Genomic DNA, 18,969 nt, shown 5'->3' on the forward strand with positions numbered 1-18,969 from the left:
TGGGGATTTGGGGCCCATAATAAACATTGTTAATATATAATTATCAGAGGGATGTTTCCTATATAGCATTTCTTATTAACCAGAGTCCTTATTGTTGATCTATGTCTTGTTCCTTCCCACACAACTATCCACTCACTTTTCTTGCCAACTGGAATTCCCCACCTCCCTTCCCTCTATTCACATTTTAACCATCCCACAAGGCTGGTACCTGGCTTTCTCCATGGTACCTGCCCTCATGGCCCCAACCCACCTTGGAGTCCTTCTCTGGACCCTTCCCCAAGTAAATCTCAAGCTTATTCTGATTCATAGAATGTTGTGTGGATGACACCTCTGAAATTGTGTAGCTTTTGGTGTACTGTGGTTGAAGTTTGAGTCTTATCACCCGAAGAGACTTTAAGGGCTGAAGCGTTAAAAAAAAATGTACCTCATGCATCTTTTCAATCTTCTACATGATATGACACAATCAAGTGCATGGATGTGTGCCTAAGTTAGTCTAACTCAGGACCCTGGAAACTCTCAGGACCACTTATGGATGTCACTGTTGATTGTCAGCTGCATTCCTCTGTGGGAATGGGTATGTGTGAGGGTGACTTTGTTTGTTGTTTTAGGAACTGGTGACGTTCCAGGATGTGGCTGTGGACTTTACCCAGGAGGAGTGGGAGCATCTGGATCCCTCTCAGAGGCACCTGTACAGAGAAGTGATGTTGGAGAACTATGGGAATCTCATCTCCTTGGGTGAGAACAGCATCTTCCTGAACCCATCTGCTTTCTCTCGGGTTCAGTTGTATAGAGTAAATCCTGAGGGGATTTGCATTTGGGGGTCCACATATTCCAGATCCCTTAATGGTAGTGGGTATCAGATTTGAGAGTGCATAGAAATACCTGAGGTGAAGGCAAGAAATGCCAGTTCCTGTCCAAATTAAAGGAGACTAAAGAGATAAGACAACTAAATGCAGTGTCTTATTCTAGATAGAAAATATGGAAAATAGTGCTAAACGGAACATATTTGAGACAATTGGCATCATTTACAAATTAACTGTGAACTAGATACTAATACTGCATCAATGTTAAGTTTCCTGATTTTGATGGCTGTACTGTGGTTATGGAAAAAAATGTCCCTGTTCTTAGGAAATGTGTACTGAAAGAATTTAGTCATAGAGAGCCATGGGGCCTGTAACTTTCTCTTAAGTGGTTTAAAAAAGAATTGTGTGAGAGAGAATAATAAAGTAAATGGGCCAAATATTAACAATTGGTGACTATGGGTTAGGATTCTACAGGCATTCTGTTCTGTGTATCACTCTTGCTATCTTTCTCTAAAATAAAATGTTATCCGAAAAACCTACGTCCCTAGGTTCTATCACCAGGGCTGCTGATTCAGTGGATTTGGGATGGAGTCTGCATTTTTGATAAGTCTCTACAAACCACACTTTGGGCAGTGCTTCTCTGGTGGACACACAATCATTACTGCCTGTTCACCCCACTGAGAATTATTACTGTTGTATATTGCAAATAGGCCTCTTCACTGAAATTCCTGAAATTCCTGGAACCATTTTTTTCTCTGGGGAAGAAAATATTTGTTTGTTTTTTTATTTATGTGTGTGTGTGTGTGTGTGTGTGTGTGTGTGTGTGTGTGTGTGTGTGTCTACATATATATAAATATAAAATGTGATTTTGATGCACAGTGGTTTTATTCACCTTTCCCAGTCTTCATAGGACCTTCACGAATACCAAGTGATAAGATTGACTTGTGGCAGGGTCCTTGGCCACATCATATTGCCCTAATCCACCAGTCTTTCCCCTCAAGCAGGACATCTGCTGTCCAAACCAGAAATGATTTCCCATTTTGAACAAGAAGATGATGTGTGGATGGAGAAAAAAATACCAAGAAGCTCCTATTCAGGTGAGAACCAGCCAGCCAGGAGAAAATGCCATTAATAACCCTATGAATCCATGAAGGGATGGGTAGCAACTTCAAAAATATATATTATTTGACTTTTTATGCTGATAATTTAATTGAAAATATTTAAATATTTATTTGATTGGAGGCAAATATCTTTTTTTTTTAACATCTTCATTGGAGTGTAATTGCATTACAATGTTGTGTTAGTTTCTGCCGTATAACAAAGTGAATCAGCTGTATGTATACATATATCCCCATATTCCCTCCCTCTTGTGTCTCCCTCCCACCCTCCCTATCCCACCCCTCTAGGTGGTCACAAAGCACTGAGCTGATCTCCCTGTGTGATGCAGCTGCTTCCCACTAGCTATCTATTTTACATTTGGTAGTGTATATATGTCAATGCTGCTCTCTCACTTTGTCCCAGCTTACCCTTCCCTCTCCCTGTGTCCTCAGGTCCATTCTCTATGTCTGTGTCTTTATTCCTGTCCTGCCCCTAGGTTCATGAGAACCATTTTTTTTTTTTTTAGATTCCATATATATGTGTTAGCATACAGTATTTGTTTTTCTCTTTCTGACTTACTTCACTCTGTATGACAGACTCTAGGTCCATCCACCTAACTACAAATAACTCAGTTTTGTTTCTTTTTATGGCTGAGTAGTATTCCATTGTATACATGTGCCACATCTTCTTTATCCATTCATCTGTCAGTGGACACTTAGGCTGCTTCCATGTCATGGCTATTGTAAACAGTGCTGCAATGAACATTGTGGTACATGATTCTTTTTTTTTTTAATTTATTTTATTTCTTTACTTTGGGCTGTGTTGGGTCTTTGTTGCTGCATGTGGGCTTTCTCTAGTTGCAGTGAGTGGGGGCTACTCTTCGTTGACGTGCACAGGCTTCTCATTGTGGTGGCTTCTCTTGTTGCGGAGCACGGGCTCTAGGTGCGCAGGCTTCAGTAGTTGTGGTACATGGGTTCAGTAGTTGTGGCTTGCGGGCTCTAGAAGGCAGGCTTTGTAGTTGTGGCGCATGGGCTTAGTTGCTCTGCGGCACGTGGGATCTTCCTGGATCTGTGTCCCCTGCATTAGCAGGCAGATTCTTAACCACTGCGCCACCAGGGAAGCCCCATGACTCCTTTTGAATTACGGTTTTCTCAGGGTATATGCCAGTAATGGGATTGCTGGGTCATATGGTAGTTCTATTTTTAGTTTTTTAAGGAATATCCATACTGTTCTCCATAGTGGCTGTATCAATTTACATTCCCACCAACAGTGCAAAAGGGTTCCCTTTTCTCCACACCCTCTCCAGCAGTTATTGTTTGTAGATTTTTTGATGATAGCCGTTCTGACCGGTATGAGGTGGTACCTCATTGTAGTTTTGATTTGCATTTCTCTAATGGTTAGTGATGTTGAGCATCCTTTCATGTGTTTGTTGGCAATCTGTATATCTTCTTTGGAGAAATGTCTATTTAGATCTTCTACCCATTTTTGGATTGAGTTGTTTGTTTTTTTGATATTGAGCTGCATGAGCTGCTTGTATATTTTGGAGATTAATCTTCATCAGTTTCTTCATTTGCAAATATTTTCTCCCATTCTGGGGGTTCTCTTTTCGTCTTGTTTATGGTTTCCTTTGCTGTGCAAAAGCTTTTAAGTTTCATTAGGTCCCATTTGTTTATTTTTGTTTTTATTTCCATTACTCTAGGAGGTGGGTCAAAAAGGATCTTGCTGTGATTTATGTCAAAGAGTGTTCTTCCTATGTTTTCCTCTAAGAGTTTTATAGTGTCTGGCCTTATATTTAGGTCTTTAATCCATTTTGAGTTTATTTTTGTGTATGGTGTTAGGGAGTGTCCTAATTTCATTCCTTTACATGTAGCTGTCCAGTTTTCCCGGAACCAATTATTGAAGAGGCTGTCTTTTCTCCATTGTATATTCTTGCATCCTTTATCAAAGATACGGTGGCCATATATATGTGGGTTTATCTCTGGGCTTTCTATCCTGTTCCATTGATCTATATTTCTGTTTTTGTGCCAGTACCATGCTGTCTTGATTACTGTAGCTTTGTAGTATAGTTTGAAGTCAGGGAGCCTGATTCCTCCAGCTCCATTTTTCTTTCTCAAGATTGCTTTGGCTATTCAGGGTCTTTTGTGTTTCCATACAAATTGTGAAATTTTTTGTTCTAGTTCTGTGAAAAGTGCCATTGGTAGTTTGATAGGGATTGCATTGAATCTGTAGATTGCTTTGAGTAGTATAGTCATTTTCACAATGTTGATTCTTCCAATCCAAGAACATAGTATGTCTCTCCATCTCTTTGCATCATCTTTAATTTCTTTCATCAGTGTCTTATAGTTTTCTGCATAAAGGTCTTTTGTCTCCTTGGGTAGGTTTATTCCTATATATTTTATTCTTTTTGTTGCAGTGGTAAATGGGAGTGTTTCCTTAATTTCTCTTTCAGATTTTTCATCATTAGTGTATAGGAATGCAAAAGATTTCTGTGCATTAATTTTGTATCCTGCTACTTTACCAAATTCATTGATTAGCTCTAGTTTTCTGATGGCATCTTTAGGATTCTCTATATATGGTGTCATGTCATCTGCAAACAGTGACAGTTGTACTTCTTTTCTGATTTAGATTCCTTTTATTTTTTTTTTCTTCTCTGATTGCTGTGGCTAAAACTTCCAAAACTATGTTGAATAATAGTAGTGAGAGTGGGGATCCTTGTCTTTTTCCTGATGTTAGAAGAAATGGTTTTAGTTTTTCACCATTGAGAACGATGTTGGCTGTGGGTTTGTCATAAATGGTCTTTATTACGTTGAGGTAAGTTCCCTCTATGCCTACTTTCTGGAGAGTTTTTATCATAAATGGTTGTTGAATTTTGTTGAAAGCTTTTTCTGCATCTATTGAGATTATCATATGTTTTTTATCCTTCCGTTTGTTAATATGATGTATTAACAAACTGATTGACTGATTTGTGTATATTGAAGAATCCTTGTATTCCTGTGATAAACCCCACTCGATCATGGCGTATGATCCTTTTAATGTGCTCTTGGATTCTGTTTGCTAGTATTTTGTTGAGGATTTTTGCATCTGTGTTCTTCAGTGATAATGGTCTGTAGTTTTCTTTTTTTGTGACGTCTTTGTCTGGTTTTGGTATCAGGGTGATGGTGGCCTCGCAGAATGAGTTTGGGAGTGTTCCTCCCTCTGCTATACTTTAGAAGAATTTGAGAAGGATAGGTGTTAGGTCTTCTCTAAATGTTTGATAGAATTCGCCTGTGCAGCCATCTGGTCCTGGGCTTTTGTTTTTTGGAAGATTTTTAATCACAGTTTCAATTTCAGTGCTTGTGATTGGTCTGTTTATATTTTCCATTTCTTCCTGGTTCAGTCTCGGAGGTTGTGCTTTTCTAAGAATTTGTCCATTTCTTCCAGGTTGTCCATTTTATTGGCATAGAGTTGCTTGTAGTAATCTCTCATGATCCTTTGTATTTCTGCGGTGTCAGTTGTTACTTCTCCTTTTTCATTTCTAATTCTGTTGATTTGAGTCTTCTCCCTTTTTTTCTTGGTGAGTCTGGCTAGTGGTTTATCAATTTTGTTTATCTTCTCAAACAACCAGCTTTTAGTTTTATTGATCTTTGCCCTTGTTTCCTTCATTTCTTTTTCATTTATTTCTGATCTGATCTTTATGATTTCTTTCCTTCTGCTAACTTTGGGGTTTTTTTGTTCATCTTTCTCTAATTGCTTTAGGTGTAAGTTTAGGTTGTTTATTTGAGATGTTTCTTGTTTCTTGAGGTAGGATTGTATTGCTATAAACTTCCCTCTTAGAACTGCTTTTGCTGCATCCCATAGGTTTTGGGTCATCGTGTTTTCATTGTCATTTGTTTCTAGGTATTTTTTGATTTCCTCTTTGATTTCTTCAGTGATTCTTGGTTATTTAGCAGCATATTGTCTAGCCTCCACATGTTTGTATTTTTTACGGTTTTTTTCCTGTAATTGATATCTAGTCTCATAGTGTTGTGGTTGGAAAAGATACTTGATATGATTTCAGTTTTCTTAAATTTACCAAGGCTTGATTTGTGGCCCAAGATATGATCTATCCTGGAGAGTGTTCCATCAGCACTTGAGAAGAAAGTGTATTCTGTTGTTTTTGGATGGAATGTCCTATAAATATCAGTTAACTCCATCTTGTTTAATGTGTCATTTAAAGCTTGTGTTTCCTTATTTATGTTCATTTTGGCTGATGTGTCCATTGGTGAAAGCAGGGTGTTAAAGTCCACTACTATTATTTACTGTTCATTTCCCCTTTTATGGCTGTCAGCATTTGCCTTTTGTATTGAGGTGCACCTATGTTGGATGCATAAATATTTACAATTGTTATATCTTCTTCTTGGATTGATCCTTTGATCATTATGTAGTGTACTTCTTTGTCTCTTATAGTAATCTTTATTTTAAAGTCTGTTTTGTCTGATATGAGAATTGCTACTCCAGCTTTCTTTTGATTTCCATTTGCATGGAATATCTTCTTCCATCCCCTCACTGTCAGTCTGTATGTGTCCCTAGATCTGAAGTGGGTCTCTTGTAGACGGCATATGTACGGGTCTTGTTTTTGTATGCATTCAGCCAGTCTTTCAGTTGGAGCATTTAATCCATTCACATTTAAGGCAATTTTCTTTTTTTTTTTTTTTTTGTGGTACGCAGGCCTCTCATTGTTGTGGCCTCTCCCGCTGCGGAGCACAGGCCCTGGACACGCAGGCCCAGCGGCCATGGCTCACGGGCCCAGCTGCTCCGCGGCATGCGGGATCCTCCCGGACCGGGGAACGAACCTGTGTCCCCTGCGTCAGCAGGTGGACTCTCAACCACTGCGCCACCAGGGAAGCCCCTAAGGCAATTATTGATATGTATGTTCCTATTACCATTTTCTTAGTTGTTTTGGGTTTGTTTTTGTAGGTTTTTTCCTTCTCTTGTGTTTCCTGCCTAGAGAAATTACTTTAGCATTTGTTGTAAAGCTGGTTTGGTAGTGTTGAATTCTCTTAATTTGTGCTTGTCTGTAAAGGTTTTAATTTCTCCTTCGAATTTGAATGAGATCCGTGCTGGGTAGAGTAATCTTGGTTGTAGGTTTTTCCCTTTCATCACTTTAAATATGTCCTGCCACTCCCTTCTGGCTTGCAGAGTTTCTGCTGATAGATCAGCTGTTAACCTTATGGGGATTCCCTTGTATGTTATTTGTTGCTTTTCCCTTGCTACTTTTAATATTATTTCTTTGTATTTAATTTTTAGCAGTTGGATTAATATGTGTCTTGGCATGTTTCTCCTTGGATTTATCCTGTTTGGGAGTCTCTGTGCTTCCTGGACTCGATTGACTATTTCCTTTCCCATGTTAGGGAAGTTTTCAACTATAATCTCTTCAAATATTTTCTCAGACCCTTTCTTTTTCTCTTCTTCTTCTGGGACCCCTATAATTCGAATATTGGTGCATTTAATGTTGTCTCAGACTTCTCTGAGACTATCCTCAATTCTTTTCATTCTTTTTTCTTTATTCTGCTGTGCGGTAGTTATTTCCACTATTTTATCTTCCAGGTCACTTATCCGTTCTTCTGCCTCAGTTATTCTGCTATTGATTCCTTCTAGAGAATTTTAAATTTCATTTATTGTGTTGTTCATCATTGTTTGCTCTTTAGTTCTTCTAGGTCCTTGTTAAACGTTTCTTATATTTTCTCCATTCTTTTTCCAAGATTTTGGATCATCTTTACTATCATTACTCTGAATTCGTTTTCAGGTAGACTGCTTATTTCCTCTTCATTTGTTCAGTCTGGTGAGTTTTTACCTTGCTTCTTCATCTGCTGCATATTTCTCTGTCTTCTCATTTTGCTTAACTTTCTGTGTTTGGGGTCTCCTTTTCAAAGGCTGCATGTTCGTAGTTCCTGTTATTTTTGGTGTCTGCCCCCTGTGGGTAAGATTGGTTCAGTGGCTTGTGTAGGCTTCCTGGTGGAGGGGACTGGTACCTGTGTTCTGGTGGGTGGGGCTGTATCTTGTCTTTCTGGTGGGCAGGGCTGCGTCCGCTGGTGTGTTTTGGGGTGTCTGTGAACTTAGTATGAGTTTAGTCAGCCTCTCTGCTAATGGGTGGGGTTGTGTTCCTGTCTTGATAGTTGTTTGGTATGGGGCGTCCAGCACTGGAGCTTGCTGGCCGTTGGGTGGAGCTGGGTCTTAGCATTGAGACGGAAATCTCTAGGAGAGCTCTCGCTGATTGATATTATGTGGGGCCAGGAGGTCTCTGGTGGTCCAGTGTTCTGAACTCGGGTCTCCCACCTCAGAGGCTCAGGCCTGACACCCGGCCGGGACATCAAGACCCTGTCAGCCACACAGCTCAGAAGAAAAGGGAGAAAAAAAGAAAGAAAATTAAATAAAATATTTAATTTTTTTTAATTATTAAAATTAAAAAATAAAAAGAGTAATAAAAAAAAGAGAGAGCAGCCAAACCAGTAAACTAATCCACCGATTATAAGAAGTGCTAAAAACTATACTAAGATAAACGTGAAAATCAGAAACAAGTCAGTCGCAGACCGCAAACCCCAAGTCTACAGTTGCTCCCAAAGTCTGCCGCCTCAAGTTTGGGTTGATTTGCTGTCTATTCAGGTATGCCACAGATGCAGGGTACCTCAAGTTGACTGTGGGGATTTAATCCACTGCTTCTGAGGCTGCACAGAGAAATTTCCCTTTCTCTTCTTTGTTTGCACAGCTCCTGGGGTTCAGCTTTGGTTTTGGCCCCACCTCTGTGTGTAGGTTGCCCTCAGCCATCTGTTCCCGCCCAGACAGGATGCATGCGGTTAAAGCAACAGCTGATTAGGGGGCTCTGGCTCACTCATGCTGGGGAGGGGGAGGGCAGGGGGCAAGGGGTGGGGAGGGAGGGGTACGGTAGTTATAATTGGAATTGACAGTGCAGCAGCCTGGCTCCCAGGGGGTTGTGGATAGTGACCTGTGCTTGCACACAGGATTCTTGGTGGCTGCAGTAGCAGCGTTAGCATTTCATGCCCGTCTTTGGTGTCCGAGCTGTTAGCCGTGGCTCGCACCCGTCTCTGGAGCTTGTTTAGGCGGTTTTCTGCCTTCTGTGGACAGACAAGGAAGGAATCTCCTCTCCTTGCACACCCTGAAACAATGGTTTCTTTCCTCTTAGCCAGGTCCAGAGTTTTTCCCGGACCCCCTCCCGGCTAGCTGTGGCGCACTAGCCCCCTTCAGGCTGTGTTCACGCAGCCAACCCCAGTCCTCTCCCTGGGGTCTGACCTCTGAAGCCTGAGCCTCAGTTCCCAGCCCCCACCTGCCCCGGTGGGTGAGCAGACAAGCCTCTTGGGCTGGTGAGTGCTTTTCGGAACCAGTCCTCTGTGCGGGAATCTCTCTGCTTTGCCCTCTACACCCCTGTTGGTGCTCTCTCCTCTGTGGCTCCGAAGGTTCCCCCCCATGCCCACCCCCCATCTCCACCAGTGAAGGGGCTTCCTAGTGTGTGGAAACTTTTCCTCCTTCACAGCTCCCTTCCAGAGGTGCAGGTCCCATCCCTATTCTTTTGTCTCTGGTTTTGCTTTTTTTCTTTTGGCCTGCCCAGGTACATGAGGATTTTCTTGCCTTTTGGGAAGCCTGAGGTCTTCTGCCAGTGTTCAGTAGGTGTTTTGTAGGAGTTGTTCCACATGTAGATGTATTTTTGATGTATTTGTGGGGAGGAAGGTGATCTCCACGTCTTACTCCTCTGCCATCTTGAAGGTCCCCCCACATATCTTTTTTTATGAAAGCATTAAATGCCCAAGCTCCTCAAATTCACTTGGAACCAGCATTACCATTTTCTTAGTTCCTCATTAAAATTTTGACAGTTGTTCACTCCATAATTGTATGAAAGTTATATTTTTAACTTTTTGATAATCATATTTTGACAACATTAACCCATTTGTAGCTCATAGAATTTGACTTGGTGTTTCTAGTAACATTTAGTTTCCTTGACTAAGGAAAAGGTCCCCAGTATCGTCCCATTCCCCTTGAAGCAAAAATGAAAAACCTAATGTCAGGAGGACAGAGACCAGCAGCAACACTTCTTCACTCAGTGAAGCTTCTTTGCTTTACCAGTACTGCCGAAGTATGTCCAGGAGTACCGTGCAGCCTCAGACAAAACCTCTGCTCACTTTCGTCATCTAATTTTCTTTGTCCCAGGAGTCAGGGATGAGAATGATGGGATTCTCTCTTGGCCAGTATCTCCAGGAGAAAAATCCTATAGCTATCCCCAGTGTGGCCAAGACTTCAGCCAGCTCAGAAACCTTCTAATTCACCCGTGAACCCGTAAGGGAGAGAAGCCCTCTCCATATGACGGGGGTGGAAGAGCCTTCAGTGAAAGGACAACAGACCTTAACCTTCCTGTGCTCCTTCCAGGAGGCAAGCCCTACCGCTGCATGGAGTGTTCCAGAGTCTTCAACTCAGAATTTGCTCTGAGAAGGCACAGGAAGGACCACATGGGAAAGAAACCTCACACATGTGAGGAATGTGGGAAGGACTTCAGCCGTAGCTCCAACCTGTCCATCCATCGGCGAATACACACAGGCGAGAAGCCCTACAGATGTGGTGTGTGTGGGAAGGACTTCAGCCGCAGCTCCAACCTCTCTATCCACCAGCGCATCCACACAGGTGAGAAACGCTTCAGGTGCTCTGACTGTGGCAAGGACTTCAGCCGCAGGGCAGCCCTGCAGATCCACCAGAGTGTCCACACAGGAAGGAAGCCCCATGCCTGTAAGGTATGTGACCGGGGCTTCACCTCTCGCTCTACGCTGGCACGACACCAGCAGGACCACGCAGGAGACAAGGCCTATGTGTGTGACACATGTGGCCGGGGCTTCAGCCAGAGAGCCAGCCTCTACCTGCACCAGCGTGTTCACACTGGGGAGAGGCCATTCCGGTGCGAGGCCTGTGGGAAGTGCTTCAGCTGGAGCAAGGACCTGGGTATCCACCAGAGGGTCCACACGGGAGAGCGGCCCTACAGGTGTGAGGCTTGTGGGAGGGACTTCAGGCATCGCTCGGCCCTCAAGAGGCACCAGAGGGTGCACACAGGGGAGAAGCCCTACCCCTGTGCTGTGTGTGGGAAGGGCTTCAGTCAGAGAGTCCACCTGCAGACGCACCAGAAAGTGCACTGTAGGGAGAGGCTTCCAGGATTGGGCTCTGCACATGCAGGTGCCTTCCACAGCCAGGGAGAGTGCCAGGGCATGGGTGCTGAGGTGCACAACATGGATCAGGCTTAATGATGTATGGCATTTATTAGTATTTATACAGAAAAGAGGACAGATCAACAGCACTTAGATGGAGAAATAGAACATTTTCAGCCCTCCCAAAAGACCTCTGCATGCTTCTTTCCACTCACTACCCCACAAAGGGAGTCGCTATCCTGACTTCTAAAACCATAGATTGATTTTGCAAGTTATAGAATATCATATAAGTGGAATTACGCAATATGTAATCTTTCATATAGAACTTTATTCACTCAATGTCTGCATCCATGTTGTTGCATGTATTCAGAGGTTCATTCATTTTATTACTGAGTAGTATTCCATTATTTGAATGAACCACAGTTTGTCCATTCACCTGTTGATGGACGTTTACATTTGGGTTATTTCCAGGTTTTCCAGGTTTTGTTCGTTATGAATAAAGCTGCTGTGAGCATTTGGGTACACACCTTTGTGTGGACATATCCTTTAATTTCTCTTGGGTATATACTTTGGAGTAGAATTGATGGGTATTTTTTTTAATTATTTATTTTTTAAGATTTTTTCAATGTGGACCATTTTTTTAAAAGTCTTTATTGAATTTATTACAAAATTGCTTCTGTTTTATGTTTTGGTTTTTTGGCCGCGAGACATGTGGGATCTTAGTTCCCCAACCAGGGATTGAACCTGCACCCCCTGCATTGGAAGGCAAAGTTTTTTTTTTTTTTTTTGCGGTACGCGAGCCCCTCACTGCTGTGGCCTCTCCCGTTGCGGAGCACAGGCTCCGGACGCGCAGGCCCAGCGGCCATGGCTCACGGGCCCAGCCGCTCCGCGGCATGTGGGATCTTCCCGGACCGGGGCACGAACCCGTGTCCCCTGCATCGGCAGGCGGACTCTCAACCACTGCGCCACCAGGGAAGCCCGGAAGGCAAAGTTTTAACCACTGGACCACCAGGAAAGTCCCTTGATGGGTATTTTAAAACTTGTAAAACACTGGGCTTAATTGTCTTGTACATTGGATTTTTACATGTACTTGGAAAATTTCAAACAAATACAGAAATGGAACAGTGTAACAAACACTCATGTCCCCATCATCTAGCTTCAGTAATCAATTCATGATGAATTTTGTTTATTCTATTCCACCCTGCTCCCTCACACACAGTCCTGAAGTATTTTAAAGTAAATCCTAGACTAGGATATTGTGTCATCTTTATACCTTCAAAAAATAAAGATTTGTTTAAAATGTTTTTCCAAAGAATCACTCTGTTTAAAAATTTTTTTTATTAAGGTAAAATTCAGAAAACAAAATTCACCATTTTAACCATTTCAGAGTATAGTATTCAATAGTTTTTAATATATTCACAATGTTGTACAATCATCACCACTGTCTGATTCTAGAATATTTTCATCAGGCCAGAAAGAAACCCCATTACTATTAAGCAGTCACTTTTCATTTTCCCCCTCCCCCAGCCTCTGGCAACCACTAATGTACTTTCTGTTGCTATAGATTTGCCTATTCTGGACACTTCATATAAAAGGAGTCAGACAATATGTGCCCTTTTATGTCTGGCTTCTTTCACTTAGAATAATGTTTTCAAGGTTCATTTATGTTGTAGCATATATTAGTACTTCATTCTTTTTATGGCCAAATAATATTTCATTGTATGGATATACAACATTTTAAAATCCATTTTTAAGTTGACGGACATTTGGATTTTTTCCAGTTTTGGGGTTTTATGAATAATGCTACCATAAACATTCATATACGAGTTTTTCATTGAGCATATGCTTTTAATTCTTTTGGGTATATATGGAGGAGTGGAATTAGTGGGTCATATGATCATTCTGTTTTACTGTTTGAGGAACTGCTGAACTGTTTTCCACAGATCCATTTAATCTTGCCATCAGCAATGTATTTGGGTCCCACTTGCTCCACTTGCTCCACATCCTCAGCAACACTTGTCATTTCCCATATTTTGTTTGTTTGTTTATTTTGTTTTTAATCATAGCCATGCTAGTGGCTGTGAAGTGGTATCTTACTGTGCTTTTGATTTACGTTTCCCTAATTACTAATGATGTTGAACTTCTCTTTATGTGTTTACTGGCCATTTGTATATCTTCTTTAGAGAAATGTCTATTCAAGTGCTTTGCCCATTTTTAAATTGGATTGTTTATCTTCTTGCGTTTGAGTTGCAATAGTTATTTATATAATCCCAGGCCCTTATGAATATATTATTTGGAAAGATTTTGTCCCATTCTTTGGATTGTGTTTTCGTTTTCTTGTTGGTGTCCTTTGATGTGTAAAAGTTTTTAATTTTGATGAAGTCCAATTTATTCTTTTCTCTTGATGCTTGTGCTTTTGCTGTCATATTTAAGAAATAGTTACATAATGCAAAGTCACAAAAAGTTATACCTATTTTTCCTTTTAAGAGTTTTATAGTTTTAGCTCCTACATTTATGTTTGATCCATTTTAATCAATTTTTGTATATAGTATGAGGTAGAAGTCCATATTAGTTCTTTTCCATGTTGATACCCATTGTCCCAGCACCATTTGTTGAAAAGACTATTCTTTCCCCATTGACTAGTCTTGAACCCTTCCTGAAAATCAGTTGACCATATGTATGGGTTTATTTCTGGACTCTAAAGTCAATTCCACTAAGCTGGGACTTCCCTGGCAGTCCAGTGGTTGGGACTCTGCACTTCCACAGCAGGGGCCGGGTTCAATCCCTGGTCAGGGAACTAGGATCCTGCCTGCCATACACCATGGCCAAAAAAAAAAAAATCAACATCAATTCCATTGATCTATATGTCTGTCTTTGTGCCAGTACCATACTGGTTTGATTACTGTAGCATTGTAGTAAGTTTTGAAAACAAGAAATGTGAGTCCTCCAATTTTGTTCTTCAAGAAAAAAGATATTTTTGGCTATTCCTTTGCAATAACAATATGACTTTTAGAGTCAGCTTGTCCATTTCTGCAAAAAAGGCTATTGGGATTATGATATGGATTGCACTGACTCTGCAGTAACTTTGGGGAGTATTGCCATCTTACCAACATTAAGTCTTCCAGTCCATGAACACAGGATGCTTTTCTGTTTATTTGGTTTTCTTTAATTTCTTTCAACAATATGTTTTGTAGTTTTCAGTGTACAAGTCTTATACCTCATTAGTTCAACTTATTCTTAAGTACCTTATTAATGTTATTGTAAATGGAATTGTTTTCTTAATTTCATTTTTGGGTTCATTGCTGGTGTATGGAAATACAACTCAGTTTTGTATATCAATTTTGTATCCTGCAATTTTGCTGAACTCGTTTATTAGCTCTAATGGTTTTTTAGTGGATTCTTTAGAGTTTTCTATAAGATCACATTATCTGTGAATAGATAGTTTTATTTTTTCCTTTTCAATTTGGATACCATTTATTTCTTTTTCTTGCCCAGTTGCCCTGGCTAGAACTTCCAGGACAATGTTTAAGAGACCTGTTGAGAGCAGATATTCTTGTATTGTTTCTTGTCTTAGAAGGGAAAGCTTTCACCATTAAGTGTGATATTAGTTATAGGTATTTCCATACATGCCCTTTTTCCTTCATTCTGTTAATATAATGTATTCCATTAATGGATTTTCCAGTATTGAACCAGCCTTGCATTTCTGGGATACATTCCATTTAGTCATGGTGCATACAGTAATTCTTTTAATAAGCTGCTTGATTCAATTTGCTAGTATTTTGTTGAGGATTTTTGCATCTATATTCATAAACAATATTGGTCTGTAGTTTTTCTCTTCTGTGATGTATATAAGTGGCTTTGATATGAGGGTAATATTGGCCTCATAGAATGAGTTAGGAAGTGTTCCCTCCTTATCTTTTTGAGGGGAAAATTTGAGAAGTATTGTTAATTTTTCTTTAAATGTTTGGTAGAATTCACTGGTGAAGCCATCTGATTCTTAACTTTTCTTTGTTAGAAGTTGTCTCAGTCAATTCAAGGTGCTATAACAAAATACCATAAACTGGGTGGCTTAAACAAAAAACATTTACTTCTCACAGTTCTGGAAGCTGGGGAGTCCAAGATCAAGGGGCCAGCAGATATGGTGTCTGTTCTTGCTGTATCCTCACATGGCAGAGAAGAGAGACAGAGAGAGAGAGAGAGGGAGAGACAGGGTGCAGTCTCTGGTTTCTTCTTCTAACTAGTCCAATCATGGGCACCCTGCCATCATGACTTCATCTAAACCTAATTATCTCCCAAAGACTCCACATCCAAATATCATCCATCATGTTGGAGGTTAGGGCTTCAATATTAATTTTGTGGGAGACACAAACGTTTAGTCCATAACAGAAGTTATTTGTTTACTGATTCAATCTCTTGTCATAGAAAGGCATACTTCTCTTGAATAGGTTTTGATAGTTTGTGTGTTTCTAGGAATTTTCCCATTTCATCTAGGTCATCTAATTTGTTACCATAAAATTGTTCATAATATTATTTTATAATCCTTTTTATTTCTGTAAGTTCAGTAGTAATGTCTCCTCTTTCATTCATGATATTAGTAACTTGAATCTTCTCCCTTTTTTTCTTAGTCTGTGATTACCAATTTTGTTGATATTTTCAAGGAACTAACTTTTGATTTTGTTGATTCTCTACTGTTTTTCTATTTTTTGTTTATATCCTTTCTAGTATTTATCATTGCCTTCCTTCTGCTTCCTACTTTACATTTCTTTGCTCTTCTTTTTCTAGTTCCTTAAGGTGGAAGTTTAGGTTATTGATTCGAAATTTTTCTTCCTTTTAATGTAGCAGTTTATAGGTATGAATTTCCCTCTGAGTACTGCATTAGCTGTAGCCCATAAATTTTAGTGTGTTGTGTTTTTGTCTTCATTTACCTCAAAGTATTTTCTAAATTTGTTGTGATTTTTTTCTTTGATTAAGAATGTGAATTAATTTCCATGTATTGTGAATATTCATATTTTCTTCTGCTGTTGATTTCTAATTTCATTCCATTTTGGTCAGAGAAGATACTATGTATGGTTTCAGAGTTTATACATTTATTGAAGTTTGTTTTGTGATATAATGTATTGTCTGTCCTGAAGAATATTTCATGTACACTTGAGAAAACTGTTTATTCTGATGTTGGATGGAGTGTTTTATATATGTCTGTTCAGTCTAGTTGGTTTATAGTGTTATTCAATTCTTCTATTTCCTTGTTGATCTTCTATCTCGTGTGTCCATTAAAGGATGTGGGGTATTGAAGTCTTCAGCCATTATTATTGAACTATTTCTCCTTTCAATCTTGTCAGTTTTACTTCATATATTTTGGGGTTCTGTTGTTAGTTGCATGTATGTTTGCAATTGTTATATCTTTTGATAGGTTGACACTTTAATTAATATATAATGTCCTTGTCTTTTATAATGTTTTCTGGTTTAAAGTCTATTTTGGCTAATATTATAACAATTCCAAATCTCTTTGAATTATTAATTGCATAAAATGTCTTTTTCCATCTTTTCACTTTGAAACTGTCATTGCATCTAAAGTGAGTCTTTTGTAGACAGCATATAATTAGATCTTTTAAAAAATCTTGTCTGCCAATCTCTGCCTTTTAATTGGAGAGTTTAATCTGTTTTCATTTAAATAATTATAAGACAGGACTTCTGCCAATTTGCTATTTGTTTCATATGTTATACATGTTTTGTTCCTCAAATTCCTTCATTATTGCCATTTTTTATTTTTAATCGAATTTTTTTGTAGTGTACCATTCTGATTCCCTCTTCATTTCTCTTTCTGTATATATATATTTTTTTTTCTTAGTGATTTCTTGGGATTACAATTGACATTTTATTTTATTTATTATTATTATTTTTTGGCCGTGCAGTGTGGCTTGCAGGCTCTTAGTTCCCCAGCTATGGTTGAACCTGGGCCCCAGCAGTGAAAGTGCTGAGTCCTAACCACTAGACCACCAGGGAATTCCCTACAATTGACATTTTAAACTTATAACAATCTAGTTTGAATTAATACCAACTTTGCCTCGGTAGTATACAAAAACTCTGCTCCTTTACAGCTCTATGCCCTCTTTTTATTATTGTCACAAATTACATCTTTTTACAGGTGTGCCCATCAATATAGATTTATAATTATTTTTCATGCAGTTGGCTTTTTAAAAAACTATTTATTTATTTATTTGGCTGTGCCAGGTCTTAGTTGTGGCACACGGGATCCTTGATGCTGCGTGTGGGACCTTTGTTGCAGCATGTGGGATCTTTAGTTGCGGCATGTGAGCTCTTAGTTACAGCATGCAGGATCTAGTTCCCTGACCAGGGATTGAACCCAGGCCCCCTGTGTTGGGAGCATGGAGTCTTAACCACTGAACCACCAGGGAAGTCCCCACGCAGTTGTCTTTTAATTCATATAGGGGTCAAAATGAGTTATAGACCAAATATACACTAATACTGACTTCTGTATTTACCTATGTAGTTATTTTACTGGCATTCTTTATTTCTTCATGTGGATTTGGGTTATTGTCTAGTGTCATTTTGTTTCAGCCTGAGGGGCTCTCTTTAGCATTCCCTGAAGGGCAGGTCAATACTGATGAACTTTCATCTGGGACCATCTTAATTTCTTCTTTATTTCTGATGGATAGTTTAACTGGTTATAGAAATCTTGACTGACAATTTTGGTTTTTCTTTTTCAGCAGTTTGAATATGTCATCTTATTGCCTCTGGCCTTCATGGTTTCTAATGAGAAATCAGCTGTTAATTTTGTTAATGATTCCGTATACATGATGAATGGCTTCTCTCTTACTGCTTTAAGTATTCTCTCTTTATCTTTGGCTTTCAACAATTTGATTATAACGTGTCTGCCTGTGAATCTTTTTCAATTTGTCCTATTTCGAGTTTCTTGAGCTTCTTAGATGTATAGATCCATGTTTTTCATCAAATTTGGAAAGTTTTTGGCCATTACTTTCAAATATTCTTTCTTCCTCTCCCCTACCCAGTTTGAGACTACCATTTTATGTATGTTTGTATGCTTGAAAACGTCCCACAGTTCTCTTATTCATTTTTCTTTTTCTTTTTCTTTTTCTTTTTGCTCCTCAGACTGGATAATTTCATTTGATTTATCTTCAAGTTTGTCAATTGTTTCTTCTGCCTGTTCAAATCCGCTATTGAATCTTCTAGTGAATTTTTCATACCAACTATTGTACTTTTCTGCTCCAGAATTTCTATGTAGTTCATTTTTGTAAATTCTTTTTCTTTATTGATATTTTCTATTTGGTGAAACATTGTTCTTGTGGTTTCCTTTCACTCTTTGAACATATATAAAGTAATTGATTTAAAGTCTTTGCCTATTAGGTCTTTGTCTAGAAAGTCTTTGTCTGTCTGAGCTTTTCCAGGGACAGTTTCTATTAATTTCCTTCCCACCTTCCCCGGTGGATGAACTGTACTTTCTTTTTATTCATTTATTTTATTTATTTATTTATTTATTTATTTATTTATTTATGGCTGTGTTGGGTCTTCGTTGCTGCGCATGGGTTTTTCTCTAGTTGTGGTGAGCGGGGACTACTCTTTATTGTGCATGGGCTTCTCATTGTGGTGGCTTCTCTTGTTGCGGAGCACAGGCTTTAGGCACGCGAGCTTTGGTAGTCGTGGCACTCGGGCTCATTAGTTGTGGCTCACGGGCTCTAGAGCGCAGGCTCAGTAGTTGTGGCACATGCATGGGCTTAGTTGCTCCTTGGCATGTGGGATCTTCCCGGACCAAGGCTCAAACCCATGTCCCCTGCATTGGCAGGCACATTCTTAACCACTGCGCCACGAGGGAAGCCCAATATTCAATATTTGAACTGGGTCGGAGGATGTAGCTTGAGGGGGAATACTGA

The 18,969-nt window shown here is 39.6% G+C and overlaps 1 protein-coding gene across 15 annotated transcripts in view; it reads left to right on the top strand.

Annotated features, from left to right (window-relative positions):
* The window catches only part of LOC117198230 (zinc finger protein 239-like), a 41,883-nt gene that overhangs the window by 7,410 nt on the left and 15,504 nt on the right, over positions 1-18,969 (top strand). For 5 of the 15 annotated variants that reach the window (XM_049703029.1, XM_049703033.1, XM_049703034.1 and 2 more), the window contains 4 exons: positions 609-735; positions 1,805-1,900; positions 7,666-7,701; positions 10,296-11,585. In XM_049703029.1, the coding sequence (XP_049558986.1) occupies positions 609-735; positions 1,805-1,900; positions 7,666-7,701; positions 10,296-11,155 (1,119 nt within the window). In that variant the 3' untranslated portion in view covers positions 11,156-11,585. The other 10 variants (XM_049703038.1, XM_049703030.1, XM_049703037.1 and 7 more) reach the window with 10 other exon arrangements.

Source organism: Orcinus orca, chromosome 20 (genome assembly GCF_937001465.1).
Source record: "Orcinus orca chromosome 20, mOrcOrc1.1, whole genome shotgun sequence".
In the NCBI taxonomy this organism is placed as follows: Eukaryota; Metazoa; Chordata; class Mammalia; order Artiodactyla; family Delphinidae; genus Orcinus; species Orcinus orca.